Source organism: Ursus maritimus, unplaced genomic scaffold (genome assembly GCF_017311325.1).
Source record: "Ursus maritimus isolate PB19 unplaced genomic scaffold, ASM1731132v1 scaffold_16, whole genome shotgun sequence".
Lineage (NCBI taxonomy): Eukaryota > Metazoa > Chordata > Mammalia > Carnivora > Ursidae > Ursus > Ursus maritimus.
The window spans coordinates 5,431,122-5,454,501 of record NW_024424008.1 but is presented as its reverse complement, the minus strand read 5'-3'; the positions used below and the strand labels follow the sequence as shown (position 1 = coordinate 5,454,501).

Here is a 23,380-nt window from a genome sequence, read left to right as displayed (position 1 = left end):
AGAGTAACAGTGGACCTTAAGGAAGAACCCAGAGCAGACCGTGTGAGTGGATAAAATCCTGTGAGGAGCTACTTCTGAGCTTTTTGAGGGTGCTAGGTCAGGTGGGGCCCACTGCCACAGGTAACCCAGGTGGGTTTAGGGCCAAAGGGAGGGGTGGAAAGGGAGCAGTCATGCCCTGGAGGTCCAGGGCAGAAGGTTCCAGATGACTGAATACTTCCTGAGTGTCTCACTTGACCACAGTGACATAATACTTGTGTTTCAGGGCCCCGCATCCAGGGAAAATTACTGGGTTCTTTTCTATCTGCACCTCTGCGGTTTCGGCTAATTTTCTTTCTTCTTTTCTTTTTTTTTTTTTTTAAAGATTTTATTTATTTATTTGACAGAGAGAGAGAGAGACAGCCAGCAAGAGAGGGAACACAAGCAGGGGGAGTGGGAGAGGAAAAAGCAGGCTTCCTGCTGAGTGGGGAGCCCGATGTGGGGCTCGATCCCAGGACCCTGGGATCACGCCCTGAGCCGAAGGCAGACGCTTAATGACTGAACCACCCAGGCGCCCCATCAGCTGATTTTCTACCACATGAGTGGGGAGGGGAACACCAGGACCATCTTTCCTTCACAGAAATAGCCAGAGATAAGAAAACATTTTTTAAAAGACAAATTATGCTACTTTCCGTTGCTCACACCCCGTTTTCTGTTTCTGAATTAAGAAACATTTATCATAACAGTATTTTAAAAACACACACCCTGTTTTCTGTTTTTCACACCCCCTCTTCTGTTTTTGACTTAAACTTTCATCAGGCATGTAGTATGTGCGAGAGACCATGCTGAGCCCCACCCACACATTAGCGTCCTACGCAAGCCACGGAGAGGGGGTGGTGTCCCTGCTCACGTGTGAGGGGACAGGCACGGAGATCACACACCTGTACGTGATCCAGCCATCATCACGTCCACGTCAGACTGGCTGCACGTGCAGCAGAAGGGAAGTCAGGACAGCTGTGAGCGTTCTGAGGAGGACTTCCGCTGTCACAGAGGGACGGAGGGGGGGCTACAGAAGAAAGCCTCTGGCATGCTGAGAAGGGATCCTCCAGGCACTAGCTCTTGCCTGCAGATGGCAACTCGGGGAACCGTTGTCAGGCCACAGGCAGGTGGTGTCTGACTGCTTTAATTCTCAGGAAAATAAAACCGTTTCTTGATATTTTTTCTGATTATGAGAATGAGATATATTTATTCTTTTAAAGAAGACAACACAGAGATAGTTATAAGCAAATCATAAAAATCACCTTACAATTTATAGCCTAGAAATAAACCTCAAGCTGTCAAACTTATTGTATCATTCTGAACACACAAGTAAAAGGGATTTGCTATACATACGATTTTAAAACCAGCTTTCTGGGGCGCCTGGGTGGCTGAGTCGGTTAAGCGTCTGCCTTCGGCTCAGGTCGTGATCCCAGGGTCCTGGGATGGAGCCCCACATCGGGCTCCCCGCTCAGTGGGAAGCCTGCTTCTTCCTCTCCCACTCCCCTGCTTGTGCTTTCTCTTTCTCTGGCAAATAAATAAATAAGATCTTGAAAAATACATACACGAGGCATACATGACCTTCCATTTGTCACTACATATAAATCAGCACAGCAGTTTTAATGGTCATCTAGAATTCCATTCTATAGAAATGCCATTTTTTTAACCAGTCCCCTAATGATAGACATTTACGTTGTTTCTGGCTTTTTACTATTACAAGCAACTCCAGGATAAACATCTATATACATATATTTTATTTAGTGTTCCAGTTTTCTCCTTGAGATGAATTTTTAGAAATGAAATGATTGGATGAGTTGCTCAGTAAAATCTTTATAAAGCTTTCCTAGCTCTCTTTTTTTTTTTTTTAACTTAAAATGCAAATTTATCATCTTACAGTTTAGGGGCGTTTTATTTTTTTTATCAAAGTGTGGTTCTTTTTCAGCTGCAGAGACACCCTTCAGGCTCCCCAGGAATTGTGTCTACCAACCTGCCCTCCTGTCAGAAAAGGTCTCTGCTGCAGCTCCCAGACAGTGGCGTGGGGCAGGGGCACAGCGCCAGCGTCTCCCCGTCCAATGGCGTGGACCGCAGAGCAGCCACGCTGTACAGCCAGTACGCGTCCAGGAGTGAGGAGAACAGGTGGGTGTGCTGAGCCACCCTCCCTGCCGTAAGCTGGGCCTGGGCAGGACAGCCGTCCGTACAGTTAACACGGACCTGCCTTCATTCTTTCTTTGTTTCTGTTGTAAATGTGTCAGATGGCTCTTTGAAGAGGAGAAATCAAAATTACAGCTAAAATAATGTCAAGAGGTTATAGCGATTTATGGTGGAGTCCTGGTTGTTATTATCTCATGTCTGTCAGATGGTGCGAGGGAGTATGTGTTAGTCAGCACTTTCTCAGCGGCGGACGTCAGAAGTTCAGCTCATGCTAGGTTAAGCAAAAAGGAATTTACTCACATAGACTGGGAAGGCCAAGGACGCGCCAGTTTCTCACACAGTTGTCTTCAGGCTTCTGTTCATTTGCTGGCTCTGTTTTCCTCTAGGGGTTGCATCATTCCCAACATGGCACAAAAGATGGCTACTGAGAGCTCCAAACCTCACAAGTTTGGTAATTGCAGCGGAAAGAGGCAGTCTTTCCCCAAAGGTCTAGTAAAAAAGATTCTGGAGAGAATTCTGATTGGCTTTTTTGGGACCATCTGAGGGAAAGAGAGGCTTGACAATAACAACAGACATCCCTTCACAGCACTTTTTAAATGAAAAACCAAAATTAACTGCCCTGTCATCATTTCTTCTAGGTCCTTCGAGGGAACGCTTTACAAAAGAGGGGCTCTGCTGAAAGGTTGGAAGCCCCGGTGGTTTGTGTTGGATGTAACAAAACATCAGGTAATAATACTGCCAAAGCCTATAGAAATCACTTCTCTCTAGACTAGACTGCGGCCTCACTCTACCTTGGAACTGACCTGTCAGCCTGGAGGCAGGTACACATTTTAATTCTCAACACATTCATCTCTAAAATGGGGTCTGTCGAGGGCACCTTAGTTAAGCGTCCAACTCTTGATCTCAGCTCAGGTCTTGATCTCAGGGTTGTGAGTTCAAGCCCCGCATTGGGCTCCACACTGGACATGGAGCCCACCTTAAGATAAGAAAAGATAAAATAATGGGGCGCCTGGGTGGCTCAGTCATTAAGCGTCTGCCTTCGGCTCAGGGCGTGATCCCGGCGTTGTGGGATCGAGCCCCACATCGGGCTCCTCTGCTGGGAGCCTGCTTCTTTCTCTCCCACTCCCCCTGCTTGTGTTCCCTCTCTCGCTGCCTCTCTCTCTGTCAAATAAGTAAATAAAATCTTAAAAAAAAGAGAGATATATAAAATATAAACTAAAATAAAAAATAAAAATGGAGTCTGTTGAGAAAGATACAAACTGGTACCCCTATACAGTGTTCTGGTAGGACCTACACCTAGAAGACCGTTTCCAGATAAAGATCTCAGATGGGAACCACATTTCCCTCAGCTCAGGGCATTTCATAAAAGTTGCAGAGTCTCTGTGGAAGAATATAGAGAATTTATTTACAAATATGCAATGGAAGCCCTTTTGGGGTGGTTGTACTTTAAAATAACAATGTCTCTGAAATCATAGAGAATACGCTGTGCAGATAAGTTCCATTAAACCACTAAATATAACATAGGACGATGTCATAATTTTTCTGTAATTTATAATTACAGCAAATTATACTTGCATTCTTACCACTCTTTTGGATTTCTTTAACATGAAAAGTATACAGTTTTCCATTTAGACCTACTTATACCCATGCCTGACTGGAGAGACAGAGAAAAGTCTGAGGCCAGAACCGCAGTGACAAAGGCAGCAGACACTTCCCTACTATGTAAGTTAGAGAGTGAAATCCAGTCCTGGCACATAGTAACCACTCAGTCCAGTGTTGAGCTACTTACTGTGTTTTTCAAAAATCATTTTATGTCTACATGCTATTTGGCAAATTATATTTTTATATAATATATCTTGAACATATTTTCCTACCAGATCATAAAGATCTTCCTTATCATTTTTGATAAGTTACAGTATTCCATATTAGTGATAAAATTAACCAACCATCATTTAATGAACAAACACCCCGACTGAAAGACAGATACATCTTTTCCCTGTTTAGCTAATAAAAACAGTGCTGAAGGAAACCTCTGGGTCTCTCATGCTTGCGGGAGTGTTTCTGTAGAGGTGAGAAGGACGTTATCAATAAGGCATAAACATTTTAAACTTTAGTTGCTGTTGCCAAATGGTAGTTCAAGAGGGTTCTAACAAATATCCCCACTAGCAGTGTTTGAGAATACTTAGTGCCTGACATTCAACCTGAATATTATCCACCATTGTTAATATTTCTTAATCTAAGTAAAAAGTGAAATCTTACTGATTTCATCACCTTTCTTTCATCAGCGAGGTTGCTCATCTTTTCAGATGTTTATGGGTCGTTTGCATTTCTTCTGTGACTTGCCTGTTGAGATTTTTTTATTATTTTTCTACTAGATTGTTTATTTTTTTCTTATTGATTTCTAGGAATCCTGTATATATTCTAAACAACCTCTTTTTTATATGTTACATATATTTCTTACAATTGTCAGTTGACATTTAATTTTATTTTTTAATATGTAATATTTTTATGCATTCAAATTTTTTTTTAAATGTCTTTTTCTTCCTTTCTGTCAGCCGCCAAGAAGCAAACAGTGTTTTTATTTTCTTGTTTATTCTTTCAGGCATAGGTTAGCAAGATACAGAGGAAAGTATTCAAATACATTTTGAAAACCATGCATTTTCCCTTTCTGTGTCCCTCATGTCCCATGTGTATCCTTTTGGTTGCAGCTGAGATACTATGACTCGGGTGAGGACACAAGCTGTAAAGGCCACATTGATCTGGCCGAAGTAGAAATGGTCATCCCTGCTGGCCCCAGCATGGGAGCCCCAAAGCACACGAGTGACAAGGCTTTCTTTGATGTAAGTTGATCTTGTCTTTTCCTGGCTAAGTCTGTACCTGATCCCTTACAGTCCATCCACCTCCAAGAATTACGGGGCCTCAGAGCAATCGATGGTGATACTGATAGGTTGCAAACCCCCTGGCTATGGGAATTGCTACAGAACTTGAACTCAGCACTCAAATCCCAAACCTGACCCCTCCCAGCTGTTTAATTGTCTCAAAAAGGCTGCATATTGCTTTGCACAAAGGACTTCTTCAACAGGTGTCCAGCCACATACAGAGGCAGATGAATTCCCTGTTAAATATTGTTAGTTATTTCACTCACCACCGACGGTCGAGAACAGATGCTGCTTCCCTTTGGATCCAGTGGTCTTCATTCTTGACCATCCATAAAAATTGTCCTTAGTCATACATGATGACTATTTGCCCTAACATCTTCAGCAGCCCTTAGGTGAGCCTTAGGGCATTTTATGGGCCACACGATAGGGTTTTTATCTAGTTCCCATAGCCAAGAAGGGCTTCATAAAGAGCACAGTCATACTCCGGGGCTCTGTTCTGGCTGTGAGGCCATTTCCCTGAGTCTGGGCTTCCAGTGCGGCCCCAACTGAAGCCTTTAGAGAGGGGGTTGGAGAGGGGACAGGAAAGCCAGCTTCCTCATGGTGCGGATGAATCTCAGGCTTCCCCGAGAAGCACAGGGAGCTTCCGTGGCACCTTTGCTGCGTTGGTGCAGTGCATGGGAGAGGCCAGAGACTCTAGCCATTCCTGACCCTCCGCCACAGTCAAGGAAGGCCCCAGGAAAATGCAAAGTTAGGCTCTCCTAGCATGTCCCCCTTGTCTGCCAGTACCCTTCTGTTAACATCTGCAGTGACTCTAGAGGCCAAAACCACAAAGTGAGTGTAAAGGCAATGACAGTACGGTAGTGGAGGGGAAAGAACGTAGAGGTTCTGGGGCGGTGTGGAAAGGGAAGTTCGCTGGGACTGATTCACACGCGTGCCCAAAGCCATAGAACGGGCCTCCCCTTCATCTGTGCTTCTCTTCATTTGATCTTGTAGCTCAAGACCAGCAAACGTGTGTATAACTTCTGTGCCCAGGATGGACAGAGTGCCCAGCAGTGGATGGACAGGATCCAGAGCTGCATCTCTGATGCCTGATGCCCACGGTCAACCCAAGCAGAAGAGGGAGGAAGGACCCCTGCTGTCAGATAGAACAAAGTGCATGAATCCTTGAGGAGCTGACAGCTTCCTGTTTGGTTCTAAAGAGTCATGCCAGGCCTAAGGCTCTCCGGCCCAGGCTTACCCAGTGCCCTCTTTGAGCAGTTGCTATGTCTGCTTAGCCTGAGCGAATGTGTCACAGGGGGCTGGTCGAGAGCCCCAGGCATTCCCTGTGTCTTGCACTAGGTCGTTCTAACAGGGTCTTAGTGGTTAGGGATCAGAAGAGTGCTTCCTGAGCCAACTGTCATCCATCTCCTAGGCAAAACGGCTGCCCCTTACTTGACTCCTTCTTGATGAGACTAGATCCTTTTTGTTCCCAAGGCCATAACTTCCTTGGAGATTTTTCTGACAGGCAAAAATCAAAACTCTCCAAGATGATCTTACATTGTGTCCAGAACAGGTTTCCCAGCAGAATAGCTCCTACTCTTACTGCCTGACCTTAGAGACGCTCAGTTCTCTGGTGCTGCCAAAGGTGCTTCCATAACCCCTGCTTGGCCATTGGGGATCACAGCAAGAACCTCAGTGCTCAGGGGCAGGCAAAGAGGGAGCACACAGGATTCTCCTGAAGGAAAAAGAGGGTCCAGGGAATGATGCAACCATGACCAGGCCAATGCAGGACAATATTGCTTCCAAAACACTGAATTTTCTAGGCCAAAGGTGCCCTGAGGATCCAGGACTTCGTGTTCCTATGTATTCTTCTGCTCCCTGACAGCTTCTTACCCAAAATAACATGCAAAAAGCCGAATGCACTAACTCACAAAATAAACACTTGCACTGAACTCTTAATGAAGTGAAGATGTTGGAAAGACGGAAGCCAGCTGTCCTGGAGCACCGCACACCTGTGACAGGCTGCGTAAGACAGCAGTCGCACGGTGCCGTGATCAGATGCCCAGACAGCGCTTCTGCACGTGAACAGTAAGAACGATTCGTAGATTTTCTTTACTTTTGATAATGTTGTCTTTGTTCAGCTTAAGACCTGAGGAGTGCTGTTTGTTCACCGCGAGTGGCAGCGGCGAGATCTCTGCTTACCGCTGCAGCCAGCTGGAGTCAGGAGTCAGGAGTCGCTAGATCGTTGTTTGGAAATGTTAATATGTTAAATACCAAACTAATATTTCAAAAATATGTATATATGATTTCTATATCCTTGTTTTTCAGCTAGCCTACTTATAATTTAATATAAAATTAACTGATTCATGCGTAAGATTTCAGTAATGAAAATACTTCCCTTTTTAAAAAAACCACTTTGTCTTTGTAGATTACAAATAAACCAGATTTTCAAATTTAAAATTATCTACACACTAGGAAATAGAACTGTGTTAATATATAAGAAATTGGGGAATAACAAGAATGAAGGATTTTTCTATCATTTTCATTTTATAAATTGCCACCTGTGAAAATGATTTTTGCACATTATTTGTATTTTTTCTTTGTATATGAAATAATTTTTGTACTTTGTAAACTATGGAGCCCATTGTACCTTCAGCTACTTGAGACTGTACGCAGTGCTTCTTTTATAACTGGATTCTTTAACTTTCAGAAAGGTGTTACATGCCTCGCACTCACTAACCACCCTGAATTAAATTTATTTCTTAAGAAAAAGCATCCTCATTTGCTGTGAAATAGAACTCATTGTGTAGTGCAGAGTACTCAGAAGGCAACATTCAGGATTTATGGATGAGACTTAAGGTTCGAGAGTGAAACGGCCCATTTCGGGCCTTGTTTGGAGGTCACCAGACACGCCGGACATGCTGCGTGAGTGCTGGGCTCCGGACACACTGCCGCCGAGCTTCGGTAAGAGACCCGCAGCCACTCTTCCCGCCGCTGCCTCTCGTGAGCCGTGTGAAATCGGTGGAGTCCTTTATGTCTTCTGGGTCACAGGTGTACCACCGATGGCATGGGGCAGTTCCTGAGGATTGTCGGCAGGATAGACCGAGCTCTAGTCGGGTGGCTGGGTTTTTGCCTCAGGAAATGGTTAAACAGCACAAATGAAGGATCTGCAATTTCAGCTCTGGACCAACTACGCTGCGTCTAGTTAAACCCTTGAGTTCACCTCGGGGACGGTAACTCCAGCTCCACGCGGGGCCAACAGATGCCCGTTCTCACCTCGGGGCTGAACTGCCAAGTCTTTTGATACCAGGAGCGCTCCCGGAGCCAGGCAGAACGGCCCCGGAACCTTCCGGTTCCCTCAGGCTCGAGGGCTCAGGTGATCCAGGCAGGGGCCCTCAGGCTTCATGGGTCCCAGGATTCTGCCCCTGCTGCGTCCCTGAAATTCAGTCACGGGGAAGCCACTGAGATTGGGGGTTGGGCACGAGAATACCCAGATGCCCTTCACTCCTCAGGTCTTAGCTGTGAGGGGGAGAGGAGCGCTGGATTCCAAGGAAGAACGGTGAGGGCCTGGCACCTTAGAAGCTCAACCACCACCACCCCTCACCTCTGGCCCTTGTGCCAAAGCCTTTCTCCGGCTGGGCTCTTGAAAGGAGCGCACTGTGCAGGTCCCACTCCCCAGACCCTTCGGCCCAAGTTCTTTACTCTCACTTCCCAAAGTCCTCCGCCCAGCCCTCTATTCCAGAGCTACAGCTTAAACTGTCCAGGGCACGGCACGTTTGCTTCGCAACAGAAATTGACATTTCTAGATACCTCACTGAGCGCTCTCTTCAGAGTTGTTAAGTAACCCCGTCATCCCATAAAGAATTTCTGAACAATCTCAATCTGGGAACCAGGAGATGCCTTCGGCAACAGCAAGTGGGGCTGTGACTCAGGCAAAGCACAGGCAGCACTGCTGGAGACAGGCCTTGAGCAGCACTGTCGGACAGACACAGAGTGCGAGCCCGGGAATGTACCTTTTTTAAAGTAAAAAGAAATAGATGGAATTGATTTTAATAACATTTCGTCTTATTTTTAATATAGTTTACTTAACCCAGTATGTCAAAAATATTATTTCAGCATGTAATCAATCCAAAAACCGATTACTGCTGTCTCCTCAAGGTTTACTCATTGCCCTCAGCCCCACCCAGGCTCATCCCAGAGGCAGTATTTCCATCTTACGACTGCTGCCAGGCCCGTCCGTGTTTATGACTTGATGCCTCCAGCAGAACCCAGGTCATCCCGGCCAGTTTCAGATGTCCCTCTTGGTGTACGTTGGTCAGGTGTCCTGTCTCTCCCAGAGCCTTGTAACATGCGAGAAACTGTTTCTCAAAGGGGTGTAGTTTGCTGTTGCTGACAACGTGGCCCTGCCGTGGCATCCCAGTGGCCTGCCTGGGGATTCTCCCACTGGGACTTGCCGTGGGCTCCATACTCTGTCCTCTGTCTTCCCGTTTCCCGTCGCGGACACTCCCGACACTTCAGCTTCCGGGCACGGTAGGCCGGCCCTGCCACAGAGCCTTCTCCTGCTGTGGCCCCCCTGCAGCAGGCACTCTGCGCGTCACCCAGAAAGCTGTGCTGTCCCTGCGCCCAGACAGCTGCTAGCCACCGTGCTTGCCTCACAGCGGCAGGAGAGACAAGATACAACCATTTCTCGTCCTCTTTACTTTCACTTTCTTTCACTGACCACGGAACCCCTTAAAAACTTCATTAAAGTGGCAGGTCCTTAAATCTCCATAGCTGTTAGGTGCGTGTGACTGGAGTGCGTGTGACCGAGCCGTGGCCTCCAGCACAGGACACCTCTTACTCATCCAGCCTGATCAGCACGGGGTCACTGATGGAACGGACCAGTGTGATGTTCCGTGGGATGTCCACATGGGCCCGATCTCTTGAGATCACGTCAAGACGGAAGGCAAGGCAGCTCACACAACCCCGAGGCGGAACCGTAAATGAGTATTGTTGTGCATCCCATGTGAGTATGAACTGTTTCTGACCCTCTTTTCTAATTGGAACGGAAAAGAACACATTGACCAAATGACTGCAGACCACATACCTACGGCCTTATTAATCTGCTGTAGCAATGATCCCATGTCTGGCACAGCCGCTGCGAGCGGGGCTCCTCCTTGGTTCAGCCTGAGGCGGTCCAGCTAGTCTTCGTCCGGGACCCGTCAGATTCATGCAGAGGTCAGACGGGTGAATTAAATGGGGCAACAGTAGGGACCCACCACCCCTTCATCCTTTAAGTTGTTAATGGTGGCATTATTTTCTGCCATATCCCCTGGTATGAGATGAGATTTTTTATTTACTATTTTGGGCAAGGCAAGGGAGCCGGGGGAAGGCAGTGTCAGAAGTTTGCACTTGGCGTTCTCTGCTACGATTGCTCCCACCCAGTAAGCCAGTGGCCTGATGTGGCGGTCGCTCCGGCGGTCAGAGCCCATGAGTGCTAAGCACTCAGGTACAAGGGACTGCTGGGCAGCTTCGTGGACCCAGTGAGCCCACTGGAAGCCAGACCTTAGCCGTGACTCCCCTTTTCCCTGACCTGCAGGGGCCCCACTCTGAAAAAGGGCCCATGATGATGTTGAGTCTCAGATGTTCATGTCAACTAAAACTCTGTGTCTACTAGTCCCTTTTCTGTAGTGAACAGTCACCCAAATAAATGGCCATAGACCTTTGGGAGAAAACTTCAGGAATCACCATACATACTTGTTGCAATTTTGCAGGGTCCTTCCTCTGAGACCCCTGGCCCCTCTTGAGACAATGGGTTCCAGATCTGCACAGTAGCTAAGGTCTGGGAAATGAGCAAGGGACCAAGATTTTCCATTTGCCTGCCTCCTGCACCTCCATTCCTGTCTGCTTTTTTCATCATAGTTATTAAGCAGAGCCATATCGGCTGCCTGTTTTGCTCCTAGGGGACACCATGCTCCTTGTGCCTTCTCCACAACTCCTGTGGGTTGAGTCCCCTTGCCTACCCCTCCGTCATTACTGGCCTTACATAATATATCCATTCCAGCACGCCCACTTTTGCCAGCTTCTTTTATTTCTTCTTTACCATCTGCCAGGAAAACTCAGGTATTTCCACTTCACTGAGTGTTGGCCGCTGCTTTTTCCAGACTTCTAAGAGCCACCCCCAGCAGAATCTGCCCTATCGCCTCGCATCCAAGGTATTAAATCTGTGTCTCCAGAGAGTGCCCCCAAATCCATGAGTTCTTGCTTATCCAGTCTTACATTCCAGCCCCCTTCATCAAGCGTTCCCCAAATCCAATCCCAGGAGCATTCCTCCGGCTCCTGCCAGAGTCTGTGATAGTCACTCTTCTTTCATGTATACTCTCTTCCCTGCACTGTCAGGCCCAAGATGTCCCCAGCTGGATTATTCTGGGATTCAACCCTAATTACGGTCCCTGGCTAGCAGGGGAGGAAGTGGGGGCAGCTCCTGAGAAGGTGCCTGTTGCCCGGCAGGGGTGAGGCCCCTGTGGCACCTGCGGCACAGCAGAGGTGGTAGCTCCTAGGAGGAGAGGTGGCCCTCTGTAAGCTCAGAGCGTCAGGAAGGCTGCGGCACCCACATCCTCGGGGCATCCGTCCTGATGTCTTCATCTCGCGTTGCAGGTTCCAGATTTTCCCCCCCAGGGCCTGACCTTCACGTATCTACCTTGGCTGAGCACTCAGACTTATCTGGGCAGCTCTGCTCTTCAGCCTGCCACTCCGCTCTGTCCTGCGCTGCCGGAGATAAGCGGTCTCTGTCAGATGCCACGGGGCCTGCTGGAGGGCGCACTGCCCCAGGAACCGCTTGTCAGTGGCCGCAGCCCCTCTTCAGCCCGCGGCAGAACACCAGCCTGAGCTCACGGTAACCAGCCGACTTTTTGAGGGCGCTGTTCCGCCCCCCACCCGCCCCCCACCTTATGTTTTAAATGCCTGGTTGATCACACCTACCACAACATTCTCCTCCTCTAAGGAAATTCTCCCGGGGCCTCACCATGAAATCTTCAGCATTTGAGCTGCTACCCTGCTCTAGGGACGATCTGGGGCCCCCATCAACCAGGATGGCACCCTCTTCCCCGTGCGCTCTGAGACAGTCCCAAATCCGCAGCTGGCCCATCTCCTCAGACCACCTGTTGTTAGTTCTGGTCCTCCCACCAAGACAGGACTCTCTGTGTGCAAGAGACTTACGGGGGAACACGTGTGAGGGCACAGGGCGGGGGGAGGTGGGGAGGGCACGGCAGGCAGTGATGCAGGTCTGACCCCTGTGAACAAGAGACAGAAGGACGGGAGGTGGACGGGAAGAGTCTGAGGCCGCAGTCAGATCTAAAAGGAGCAAGGCCGACGGGGAGCCCTTGTGCCAAAACTGCCTCTCAGAGAAACCTTGTATCTCCCAAGAAGGACCCCATCTTAGTCATTGGCTGAGAGCCGCCCGTGGGCTCAGCGCAAACCGCGAGGCTATGAGAGCGCAGCCACGGGGCCGGTCTGAAATCTGAGGTGTATTTTCATGGCCTCCACCCAAGGTCTAGGGCTTTCTCTCCACTGGAGCTCTAGACCCAAAGGAACAGAGGTGTCTGCATTTTCCACCTGACGGCGGTGTATACTGACGCTTCCGGCTCTGTCACATGCTAGCTTTTTCCGCCTAACTCCTCTGAGCCTTATTTTCCTCACCTATAAAATGGGAAGAAAAGTTGGGATGATATGTTTGCAAGTACCCAGCACAAACGAATTCTCAACATATCATTGACCGAATCGGATTTATTCAGGTATGTAATAAAGACCTGGTACGGGCTGGACACTCTCGCTGCCGAGGGGTCTCCGGGTGAGGGACATACGGCACAGGCCAGAAGAGCTCAGAGAGAGACAGCCCATCTGTGCTGAGCGGAGTGATGCCCGCACCCCCGAGACGTCCACGGCCACATCCCCAGGATGTGAACATACTACCGACGCGGCAAAGAATTAAGGCTGCGAATCAGCGGACCTCAAGAGATCATCCTGACGCGCCCAGTGTCATCACAAGGGTCCTCACGAGTGGAGGAAGGAGGCGGAAATGAGTGGCAGAGAGACACAGCGTGAGAGACGTGGCCAGTCACTCAGGCTTTGAAGATGGAAGGGGCCAGGGAATGTGGGCAGCCTCTGGAAGCTGGGAAAGGCAAGAAAACACCCTCCCCTCCAGCCTCCGGAAGGAACGCAGCCCTGCCAACACCTGGAGGTTGGCCCAGCGAGACCCACTTGGACTTCCGGCCTTCAGAACGGTACGATAACAGATCTGGGGTTTCTTATTTTGTTACGCAAACTAACCCATTGATCATAGGCTAGCGACGTTTCAAATGCTGGAGCTTCTACTGGTCTCTCGACTGCTCAGTCCTCGGATGGCCGACGTCACCGTGACGCGGACGTGGTGCTGTGGCCCGGGCACCACCCGCTTTCGGTTCTCACGCAGGAGCCCCGATGCCAGGGCCCCACGGCTCGTCCCTTCGTCTTGGTTTTGCCACTGGAGGGGCAGCGGTGCTTCGCCTGCGGGCTTATCTCAGTTTTCTTCACCATTTTCCTGCGGAGGCAGCAGCGCAGATCCCACATTCAGCAACAACGCTGCCCTTCCCGTGCGCTTGGCCACGTCGCCACGGACGAGGTCGGAGCCCGGAGAGCAATCGGTCTGTTGTTTGAAGCCACCGAGTTTGTAGTCCTGAGTCACAACAGCCACAGGAAACGAATACGGCCTGACAGAACCGACCGGCCGCGACAGAAGGGTGTGCGGGCACAGGAGCCCAGGACAGGGACGTGGGACTCGCGGTGGCCTGGGAAGAGGCGAGAGGGAGGCAGAGGGCCCGAGTGCCACGGGAGGTGGGGGCTTGGGGGGCTGTGCCGGCTGGGGGTTACTGCCAGGCCCTGATGGGGGGGGCGTGCTCACACATAGGTGCAAACACAGTCCTGACGCACAGACAACAGACGAGGGCCCGCCTGTCCACACATGGACGCTTGCACACGCGCCCACCCTGCTGACACAGCCCCGTCTGTCACCTGCAGTCCACCTGTTTCTGGCGACCTCTCTCAACATCCTCATTTCTTAGGGGCAGCTGGGTTTAGCAGGGAGGCCTGGGGGTCCCCGCTGTGACCCCATCACCTGCGGCCTCACCAGCGGGAGGCGGCTGGAAGTCGTTTCTCTGCGGCGGCTTCAGTACGCGAGGCGCCAGGGCAAGCCTGACGGGGCGCGTGTTCCCCCCAAAGCTCCCGCTGCGGGACGAGCGGGCCATGAATGCGGCAGTCACCCGAAGCCACAGGGGGTCCTTCCTTCTGCGCCTTCGCTCACTCTCCCTCGGTCAGCCGAGCTTGATCGGTACCTGCTCCGTGCTGGTGTCCGTCCCGACCGCTTCGGACCCCGAGTGAAACGAGCCGCCCTCCGCACCTGCCAGCTGTGGCAGCGGCGCGATCAGACCTGGGGCCAGGTGGGGACCCTGAACCCAGCCCCAGGCGTCAGAGAAGACCTCCCAGCGGGAAAAACTGAGTGACTGCAGTCATTTTAAAACAGCGTCGCGGGGAGGCCCCTGCAGAGAAATCGCCTTGCCCGCCGTGTTTGAACCGGGCAAAACAGCGGTGGGGGCCGCAGCGGTCCGCGGGGCCAACAGGACAGCAGCCTCCTGGCTGGAACACTGCTGGCTGCCGACTTTTTCGGGAGACAGAGCCGTTGACGGAAGCGTAGCAGGAAGAGTGCCGTTGGGTAACCCAGGAGTCAGTCCGTGCGTACCCACACGGTGCAGTCCGTTGGCACCAAGTCACGCAGTCACCCCCCTTCCTCTCCCGTGAGACCCCTGGCTCTCACCCGAAGGCAGGACACTGTCTGGTTACCGCCAGAGTCTGCAGTTCTTGGATCCCAAATACACACTCGTTTGCCTCTTGTTGTGGCTCTTTATTTTCAGGTTGATCCCTGAGTACATGGCACTGAGGCTTCTCAGGACAAGAAGGAGCTGGCTGGGCAAAGGGGAAGGAAGGGGAGGAGGGCAAGGAAAGGCAGTTACGCCAGGACGTGACGTGTGTTCAGAAAGCTCCCCCTGGCGACGAGGCACGGGGCGACTGCGACGTGGGGCTGGGGGCCGCTGGGGGCCGTTGTGCTCGTTCAGATCAGAGAAAGCAGGCCATGGGGCTGGAGAGACCGTCCTGAGGCGGCGTCTGTAGGGGGGCCTACCTGCCAGGGGCAGTAGGGAGAGGGGAGAGGGACAGGACTTTCAGGTTGGTGCCTGAGAGACCCGAAAAGGGCCACAGCCTCCAAGTCCAGTGGAGGAAGGACGGCCGGGCAGACAGAAGCCCGGGCCCTGGCTCCCCAGGCAGGCCGCACACTTGCAGGGGGCCCTGCTGGAGAGAGGGGGTGGGCAGCACTTCCAGGCTCTGGGAGGGCTTGTGTCCCACGGCGTCAGGCAGGCGGCCCCCTGCCCAAGTCACAGACACACCGTGCAACTTGATGGAGAGAAATCGAGTAGCCACTCTCCTCTCTGCAGCTGAGGGCTCCCTGCTTTGGAGAGAGGTCAGATGCCCAGGTCAGACGGTCTGTCTGATGGAGACAGGCTTGAACCCAGGCTTGAGTGACTATGTCCCGGTCTCACCCTCCCCAGCCATCATACTTCAACCAGGCCAGTCTTGGTATCAAAGAAAGGAGATTACCGGGGACCCCTGACCTCCACCTTCCACCCAGCCAGGCCAGGCCACTTAGAGGGCCCTTCAAGGCCAGGAGCACACTGCCATGACCTCACCCTCCTGGGGACTTGACCAGGACATCAAGTGTCATCCGCGGGTGGAATGAGCTAGGGCCTCCAGGAGAGGAGAGAAGGGCCCACAGCTGACTCAGCACCCTTACATTCTCTCCACACCCTTACATTCTGCCACCCACCCTACGGACCACCTGAGAAGCATATATCCCTGGCTGGAAGCAAGGGCTCCTGCCTCCCGGCCAAGAAGAGCACAGTCCTAGCCCAGCTCGTCCCCCAGTGTCACACAACTCAGCAAAGCTGGGCCTTCCAGGAAATGCATGCCCAGCCAGAAGAAACAGAGTTTCAGGGCTTAGAACAGGGAAGCTCATGTGATCCTGGTGAGCTCTGGTCCTGTCTGAGCCTGTTTCCTCATCTGAATGTGAGGTTGGGCTCATTTACCCTAAAGCTTCAACAGCTGTGACGCTCTTTTTGTGTCTGCTCTCCGGTCTCTGGCCCCACTCCAGCTGAAGGGTTGGACACCAGATGCCTGGTCCCTGCAGAGAGCCCCCGACTCTGGCCTCAGAGATCCACTTCCTCACTCCCCGCAGGTCCCCGGAGGTTGGAGGTTCAGTGCAGCCCCAGCCAGAGGAATGTGAGCCATTCCCGGCATCTCCTCCCCTGTGGCCAGCCCAGAGAGGGGCTGGGGCCTCTGGGCCATTCTGACAGGAAATTAGCTGGGCCTGGCCTTCCCCACTACCAGCTGCTCTGCTGACCCTGACCCCGTGTTTTCTGAAACTCGATACTGCAAATTTCAGAGCCTCCTCTCCATTCCCAAGGAGGCCTGGGTGAGCTCTGTGTCTAACCTCCAGCCTGCATGCGGGTTAGCCTTCCTGCCCTGGGAACTCCAGCCCTGCTGTGACCCTAAGCAGGCCCTACTCTCTCTAGGAGACTGGTGTCCCCATGTCTGAGGCTTGGAGGGAGGCAAGTGAGAAGGGATGTGGAGAGACCACGTAAGAGGCTGTTGTGGTCCAGCGGAAGAGTGCCGGTGGTTAGGATTAGGAAGGGGCAGTGAAGAGGTGAAGAACTGGACAGAGTCCAGAGCTATCAAGGCAACAGGATGAAACGGGGGTTAGTCTGGCCACAGAGGCTGCAGGGAGAGGTGTCTGAGGCCCCCTAGTTTCCTGAGTTGCAAAGCTGGACGCCCGGTGGTGCCTCTTGGGGAGAGGGGGAGCACCAGGGACTAAGCAGGGCTGTGGGGGAGGAGAAAGGACTCCAAGTTTGCCTTGGACCATACAGGCCAAGGAGCCTTTCAGATGTCCTAGTGAACATTTGGATACAGAGAGGAATGAGCTGGAAACACACGCTAGGGAGGCAGGAAAGTAGATGGTAACCCAAGCTGAGAGGCGGACAGGCGTGCCGCAGGCGAGAGTTCAAAGAAGAGGAGAGAGCCTGCCTGCGCCCAAGGACACTAATGCTGAGTGGCCTGTGCGGGGTGGACCCGGAGGGAGCGGCGAGGAGCAGAGGACAATGCAGGAACAACCCGAGAACGCTGCGCTCACGAGGAGCGGAGAAGGGATGTTCAGGGGGCCAGCGCAGCAAGCTGCTGGACGACTAGGCAGAGGAAGACTGGAGAGTGGCCCGGGGTCACTGACGACTCCAGGGCAGTGCCGGCCGCTCAGGCAGGCTGCAGGGGCTGGGGGGCCCTGGCACCGAGGCCTTGAGAACAGCCGCGAGAGCAGGGATGACCCCAGAAAGGCGGCCTGGCGCCCGCAGGGGCCTCGCGAGGGCCACTCCGCGCCTCGAGGGCTGAGCTAGAGGGAGGTGCGAGGCGGCCACGGCGGGGCGCTGTCCTCGCCGGCCGCGCTCCCCGGGCTCCCCGGGGCCGCCCCGCCGCGCTCGCGCACGCACACGCACGCACACGCGCACGCACGCACACACGCGCACGCACGCACGCGGCTTGAAGCTTGAACGCCCGGCATAAAGCTCGGCCCCGAGGCGGTCGTCTGTGCTGGAGGCGGCGGGCGAGGACGGGCACGCAGCTTCTCCCTTCCGTCGGAGTGCGCGGTCTCCCTGAGAAGGCGGGCCCGCCCTGAACGACGGCCGGCTACTGTCGCACCACGTGTGCCCCCCACGGGTTTTCCGCGAAGCCTGCCGTCCTCTGCCTGGAAAGAGCCGGGAGCCCGCGTCCCCGCGCTCGGCCCGCTCCGGAGACACAGGCAGGCGCCGGCGCCGAAAGGAGGAACTGCACGGCCACGTCGCGGCGCGGTCGTCCCTGTGCGCCGCGGAGCTGAGCGGGGCGCGTCACCGGGGGGCACGGAGGCGCCGGGCGTGAGCGGGAACCAGGGTTTGCCCGCCCCGCCTTTCCCGAGCTCCTGCCAGCACCCCTCTGGCTTCAGACACGCTCTCACCCAGTGACTCGTGGTTTCCCTCCAGCCTCTCGGCCACGCCGCCCAGGGCGCCCGTGCTCCGGGTGACCCAACCGCCCCGGACCCCGTCCCCTCTCTGCCCCGTTCCTGGATGGCTGGCGCTGAGGGCCGCCTCATCAGCGTCCAGCTCCGGCCTCAAGCCCTTCGCGAGCCCCGGCCGCCTCCGACGCCTCCACCTGAGCACCCAAAGGCACCCTGACCGTGTGACAGGTGCACTCCTGTCCCTGCACTTCCCGCCCGCCGCCCGAACAGAAACCTTGCTTCTCTTCCTCTGAAACGGGATCCTTACACTTGCCCAGGCCACAGGCGGAGTCGTCCTCAACGGAATGTTCCCTGTTCTCACGCTCGCAGTTGACCCTGCCTTCAGAATACACCCTCGGCCTGACCGCTTGTCACCTTGCTACCGCTAACCTGGCCCACCTCCCACCCGGGCTTGTGCAGGAGCGACCTCAGCAGCACCCTGCTTCCACCCAACAGTGGCCAGGGGGCCCCTAGAAATGTACGTTCAGGGCATCCTCCGTCCGGCGTCCCCCAGTGCCATTCCCTCTTCCTTGGACTGAAGTCTCTAAAACCTTAGAACAGCTTACAAAACCTCTGGCGAACCCTCCCTCGCCACCCATCCGGCCTCCTCCCCAACCACCGGCCCCTTGTTCACCCGCACCAGCCGCCACCGCACTTGTCCTGCTCTCTTCCCAGGACAGTCCCCCCCCCCCAAGACTTCCTGAGCTCACCCCTCACTTTGCTGGCTCTCTGCCCAGAGACACTCCCCGGCATGTGGCTCACATGACAGCACCTGGCTCTGGCCTTGCCCCCGCGCTCCTCACCTGCTCCGCCGTGTCCACAGCATCGTTCCCCGCGCACAGAGGCCTGTCTGTCCCTCCCCCTCAGTAAGCAGGCTTCATGAAGGCCGTAACTTCCTCTTTGCGGTCTGCCTCTCGGCACATGGAAGCCTGCTTGAGGCACAAACATGCACATAAATAAGTACTTTGTAAAAACTTGTGGGACAAAGGAGCAAGAGTAGCTGAGCGGATGGCCGCTGGGCACAGGGGAGGACGCCCAAGCAGGTGAGGGAGGACAGACAGATCCACCAAAGGTGGAGAGAAGGGCGCCCTTCCTGCCCTGCCAGGTGCCATCTGCATGAGACCTGAATGTTGGTGAGCTCTGCAAGGTGGTCCGTTTTATCCTCAGCTGTCTCCCACCTCTTTCCTGATGATACGGGTTTCTGTTCCTTGCAACCAAAATAGTCTTGACTCAAGCACTATCCTTCCACCCACCCTCCACATCTCCACCCTACATCTAGCCTCCCAACCATCTAGACATCTAGTCAAACAGCCCACTGGGCCCTTCATCCCCAAGAGCGCCTGCCTGCCCAGAGTCCACCCATCCACCTATCAGATAGAATCAACAACTGTCCCACTACATGGCAGCCCCTCAAAACACACATGGTAGCTTGGGGCCAGATCATGAAGGGTCTTGAACGCCAGCTAAACAGTGGGGAGCTATGGAAGAATTTTGAGCCAAAAAGTTATGTAATCGTATCTGTATTTGAGAAACAGAACACTGGCAGTTGTGAAGAAGATGGATTAGAGGAGGAAATCTAAAGCAGGAAGACCGGTTGGGGTAATAATCCAATATTCCAGATGATGAACTAGGGCAGAAGCAGAGTGGCTACGGAAAGGACACTTTGAGGAGAAGACAGGGGAGCAGCCATGGAACAGGCCTGCCCAGATGGGGGACCATCTAATGGGCCTTGCCTTGGCAACCCCCAGGTGGGCCCAGGTACCATGCTTGCCCCAGCTCTCAGGTGGGGCTGTGCCTCCTGCACATTTGGCCCCAGAAGTTCAGGACAGGCAGTTCCCAGGGGTCCAGCCCAGAACCAGTCCTTTCTGGGCCCATCTACAGAGCCCTCTGCCCTATTAGCACAAGCCCCTGAGCAAGTGATATTTCCAGAGTACGCTGTCACCACCAATTCCAGTGTCACAACTCAGCCCTGGCTGCAGAAAGCTGGGGCCTCTTCTCTGTTAATTTTCTCCAACTCCTCAGAGGCTGGGCCGCAGGCCCAGTGAAGTCACAGTTTGGGAGGCAGCCCTGGCTCCCTGCCGCCCACGGAGGCTATATTTGGAGCAAGACAACTCCCTACAGACATAGACTAGGGACCCACCCTGCAGGGCCTCCCCAACCAATTTCACCTATCCAAGCAGTGTGAGTGTCACATTTTCACGTACTTGCTTATTCATTCACTCGGTGCCTCATTTATTCAGTCCACATACGGTTGCTGATCCCCTAGTATGACGGGCAGGCACGGTAGGATGTATGGTGGGCACGTCCATGTGTGTGAGTGTATACGGGTATCTGTGTTGAAACAGGGATGGCAGAACACACTCAGTGCCCTCCTCGGGGTTCCGCAGCGTCCGTGACTCAGGATCGGTGTCGGTGGCATCTGCGGGCATCTGCGGGCACCTGCGAGCACGTGCGTGCCGGCACGTGCTCTCCGAGGAGGCCGCTGTGACTCAGCCACACACGGCGTCTGTACCGCACCTGTGCGGGTAGGACTGTGTGTGCCGGCACGCGCTCTCGGCCCCAGGGGTGGGGGAAGCGGCTGTGACTGACTCAGCTGCATTCGGTGACTGGGTGCCCACAGGCCAGCTGTGACTTTACACCTTGCTCACTTGCCAAGCCAAACAGCCAGTGCTGGGTGCAAATATCCTGCACCAAGTGTGCAGGGACAAAGTCCCAAGTCAGAGGCCTCCGGTAAGCAATCGGGCCCAGCTCCTTCTGCCCCTCCCCTGGCACCGGGCCCTCATCTCAACCTCTCCCGCCTGGCCTCCTGGAGTCTAGGAGACTATGGCTCATGCAGACTCCTTCGTCGCCCTCACCCGCCAGTCCCAGGTCTGCACACATTAGGAACCAGGCCAAGGCACACAAAGCTGCCGGCCCACTCCGTTGTCCTCCCGCACCCCAAACCCCTCCTGTTCCGGCCTTGATCGCCTCTTTCTCCATCTCCTAGTCACAACCTTAGCAAGCACAAGCCGGGCAGCATTTCCAGTCTCTGGGGCTCCGGACCCACGGGCTCGGCTATGGCGCTGCCTGGTCCCTGTCCGTCTCCTTCCTGTGTGTTCCTTGCCCTGTCTATCCCCCCGCCGTCTCTCCCCTTATCTGCCCAAGGGTCTATCTTTGTCTCTTTCCGAGGCAGACTGTCTGCAGCCGAGGCTTCGCAGGAGCGGAGGTGCTGACAGGGTGGGGGTGTGGGGAGGCCACTCCGGGTCCCTTCTTGAGCCTTATCAGGAAAACCGAAGTCACTGCTCAGGGCCCAGGCTGGAATTTCGCCCTGGATGACCTTGCTCCGTGTGCTGGGCCTCCGCGGGGACAGCCAGGGTCAGACGAGTCAGGAAACAGGCCCCTGCTTGTTGGCGGCTCCCCCCCGCACGCTCCTCCCGGCGGCGGCCCCCAGCCAAGCCTGTCCGCAGAGGACACGGGGGGGGCGGGGGGGAGAGGGCTGCCCCTTCCTAGGCTCTTACAGGAACAGGGCCGGGGCTGTGCGCGCCCGGGGCGGCGGGGAGGGGTGAGTCATGACCAAAATGCCTCGGGCTCCCAGCAGGGCCCTCTCCAGGCCCCCGAAAGGAAACCTCAGGGCGCGGGGAGGAAGGGGGCTCCTCCACCTGCTCCCCGGCACGCAGGCGTGTGGTACCTGCGGAAGGGCTGGGCGAGGCTCGGAGCCGGGACACCGGGCGTTTGTCCCCACCCGTCACCGCCTGCCCTTGCGTCATTACCTAACTCTGAGCCCCGTCCTCATCCAGAGGAGGAACCCACGCCACCTCTGTGCGCCGCTGCGGACGCAGTGGGACCGCCGGCGGCCGGCTCCGGGGGGCTCGCGTCCGTGGGTTTCCTCGGCGGACACGGCTGCGACCCGCTGGCGCTCCCCCCCGCCCCGCCCCGCCCCGCCCGACCCCGCGGGCTGGGACGACGGGCGGCGGCGCGGCCGGGAGCGCGGACACGGCGCACGCCTGCCACCTGGCGGCCCCCGGCGGCGTCGCCCAGGCCGGCGTCCCGCGTCCCCGCTCGCTCATTCCCCCGGGTCAGGGCCGCTTCGGGACCTGCCGGGGAGGCTCTGGGTAGGGGGCGTCGCTTACGAGGGCGGGCGTTGCCTCCTTCCGGCCGACAGTAGGCCTGAGACAGCCGGCGACCCCGGTCCAATGTCTCTGGAGGGCGCGACTGGAGCGTGGCGTCCTGCCTACCTCCTTTGTCTCCACGTCCACACTGAGCACGTGTGACTTTGTGATGAGAAAAAACGACAAACATTATTTTTGAAGATTTTACTTATTTGGGGGATGGGGCGGAGGGAAAGGGAAGGAGAGAATCCCCAGCAGACGCTGCACCCAGCTTGGAGCCGGATTTGGGGCTGATCCCACCACCCCGAGATCATGATCTGAGCCGAAACCAAGAGTCGGTTGCTTAACTAACAACCACCCAAGGGCCCCCAAACATTATTTTTAAAAAGGTCAGGGAGAGAGGGGGCCTAATGGGTTTGTCCATCAGGGAATTTGAGAAGACTTTCTAGTTATCTCTATTGGGAGAAATGGAGACTAGGACTTGAGGCCCTAGGATTCGATGGTCCATCCTTCACATAAGCTGGCATTAACTCTCTTAAGAAAAAAGGCAGGGGTTAAGGAGGGCACATATTGCATGGAGCGCTGGGTCACTACATCAAAAACTAAGGATGTACTCCATGGTGACTAACATAACATAATAAAAAATTATTATTAAAAAAAAACCTTACACGTAAGAGAGAGAAAAAAAGAAAAAGAAAAAAGCCAGGAAAAAGTAGCCCAGCCTCAGGACAGAGCGGGGTGGACGCTCTAAACCAGCAATTCCGTAGAAGAGAGCTGCTTGCACATCAGTCACTGTTGTCTCCTGTTAGCTCTGATCTGGCCCGCGGGACTACATCCAGGGCATATTTGAGGACAAGGATGTCTTGCCAAAAGGGGCCATTAAAAACCCAGCCTTTGCTAAGGACCTACTAGGTGTCAGTAGAGCCATGAGGAGGCTCTCCTGCCCTTAAGGAGACTTAGGCTCGGGCGCCTGGGTGGCTCCACCAGTTTAGCAACTGCCTTCGGTTCAGGTCATGATCCCGGGGTCCTGGGATTGAGCCCCGAGTCAGGCTCCCTGCTCGGCGGCAAGTCTGCTTCTCTCTCTCCGTGATCTCTCTCTCTCTCACTCTCTCTCAAATAAATAAATAAAATCTTTA

The 23,380-nt window shown here is 54.1% G+C and overlaps 1 protein-coding gene across 1 annotated transcript in view; it reads left to right on the top strand.

Annotated features, from left to right (window-relative positions):
• SBF2 (SET binding factor 2) overlaps positions 1-7,796 on the top strand; it is a 452,940-nt gene extending 445,144 nt beyond the window's left edge. The window contains 5 exon segments of the mRNA XM_040630773.1: positions 1-42; positions 1,955-2,148; positions 2,802-2,889; positions 4,872-5,003; positions 6,036-7,796. The exon segment at positions 1-42 is cut by the window's left edge and continues 3 nt beyond it. Of these exon segments, the coding sequence (XP_040486707.1) occupies positions 1-42; positions 1,955-2,148; positions 2,802-2,889; positions 4,872-5,003; positions 6,036-6,134 (555 nt within the window). The 3' untranslated portion in view covers positions 6,135-7,796.
• The last annotated feature ends 15,584 nt before the right edge of the window (positions 7,797-23,380 follow it).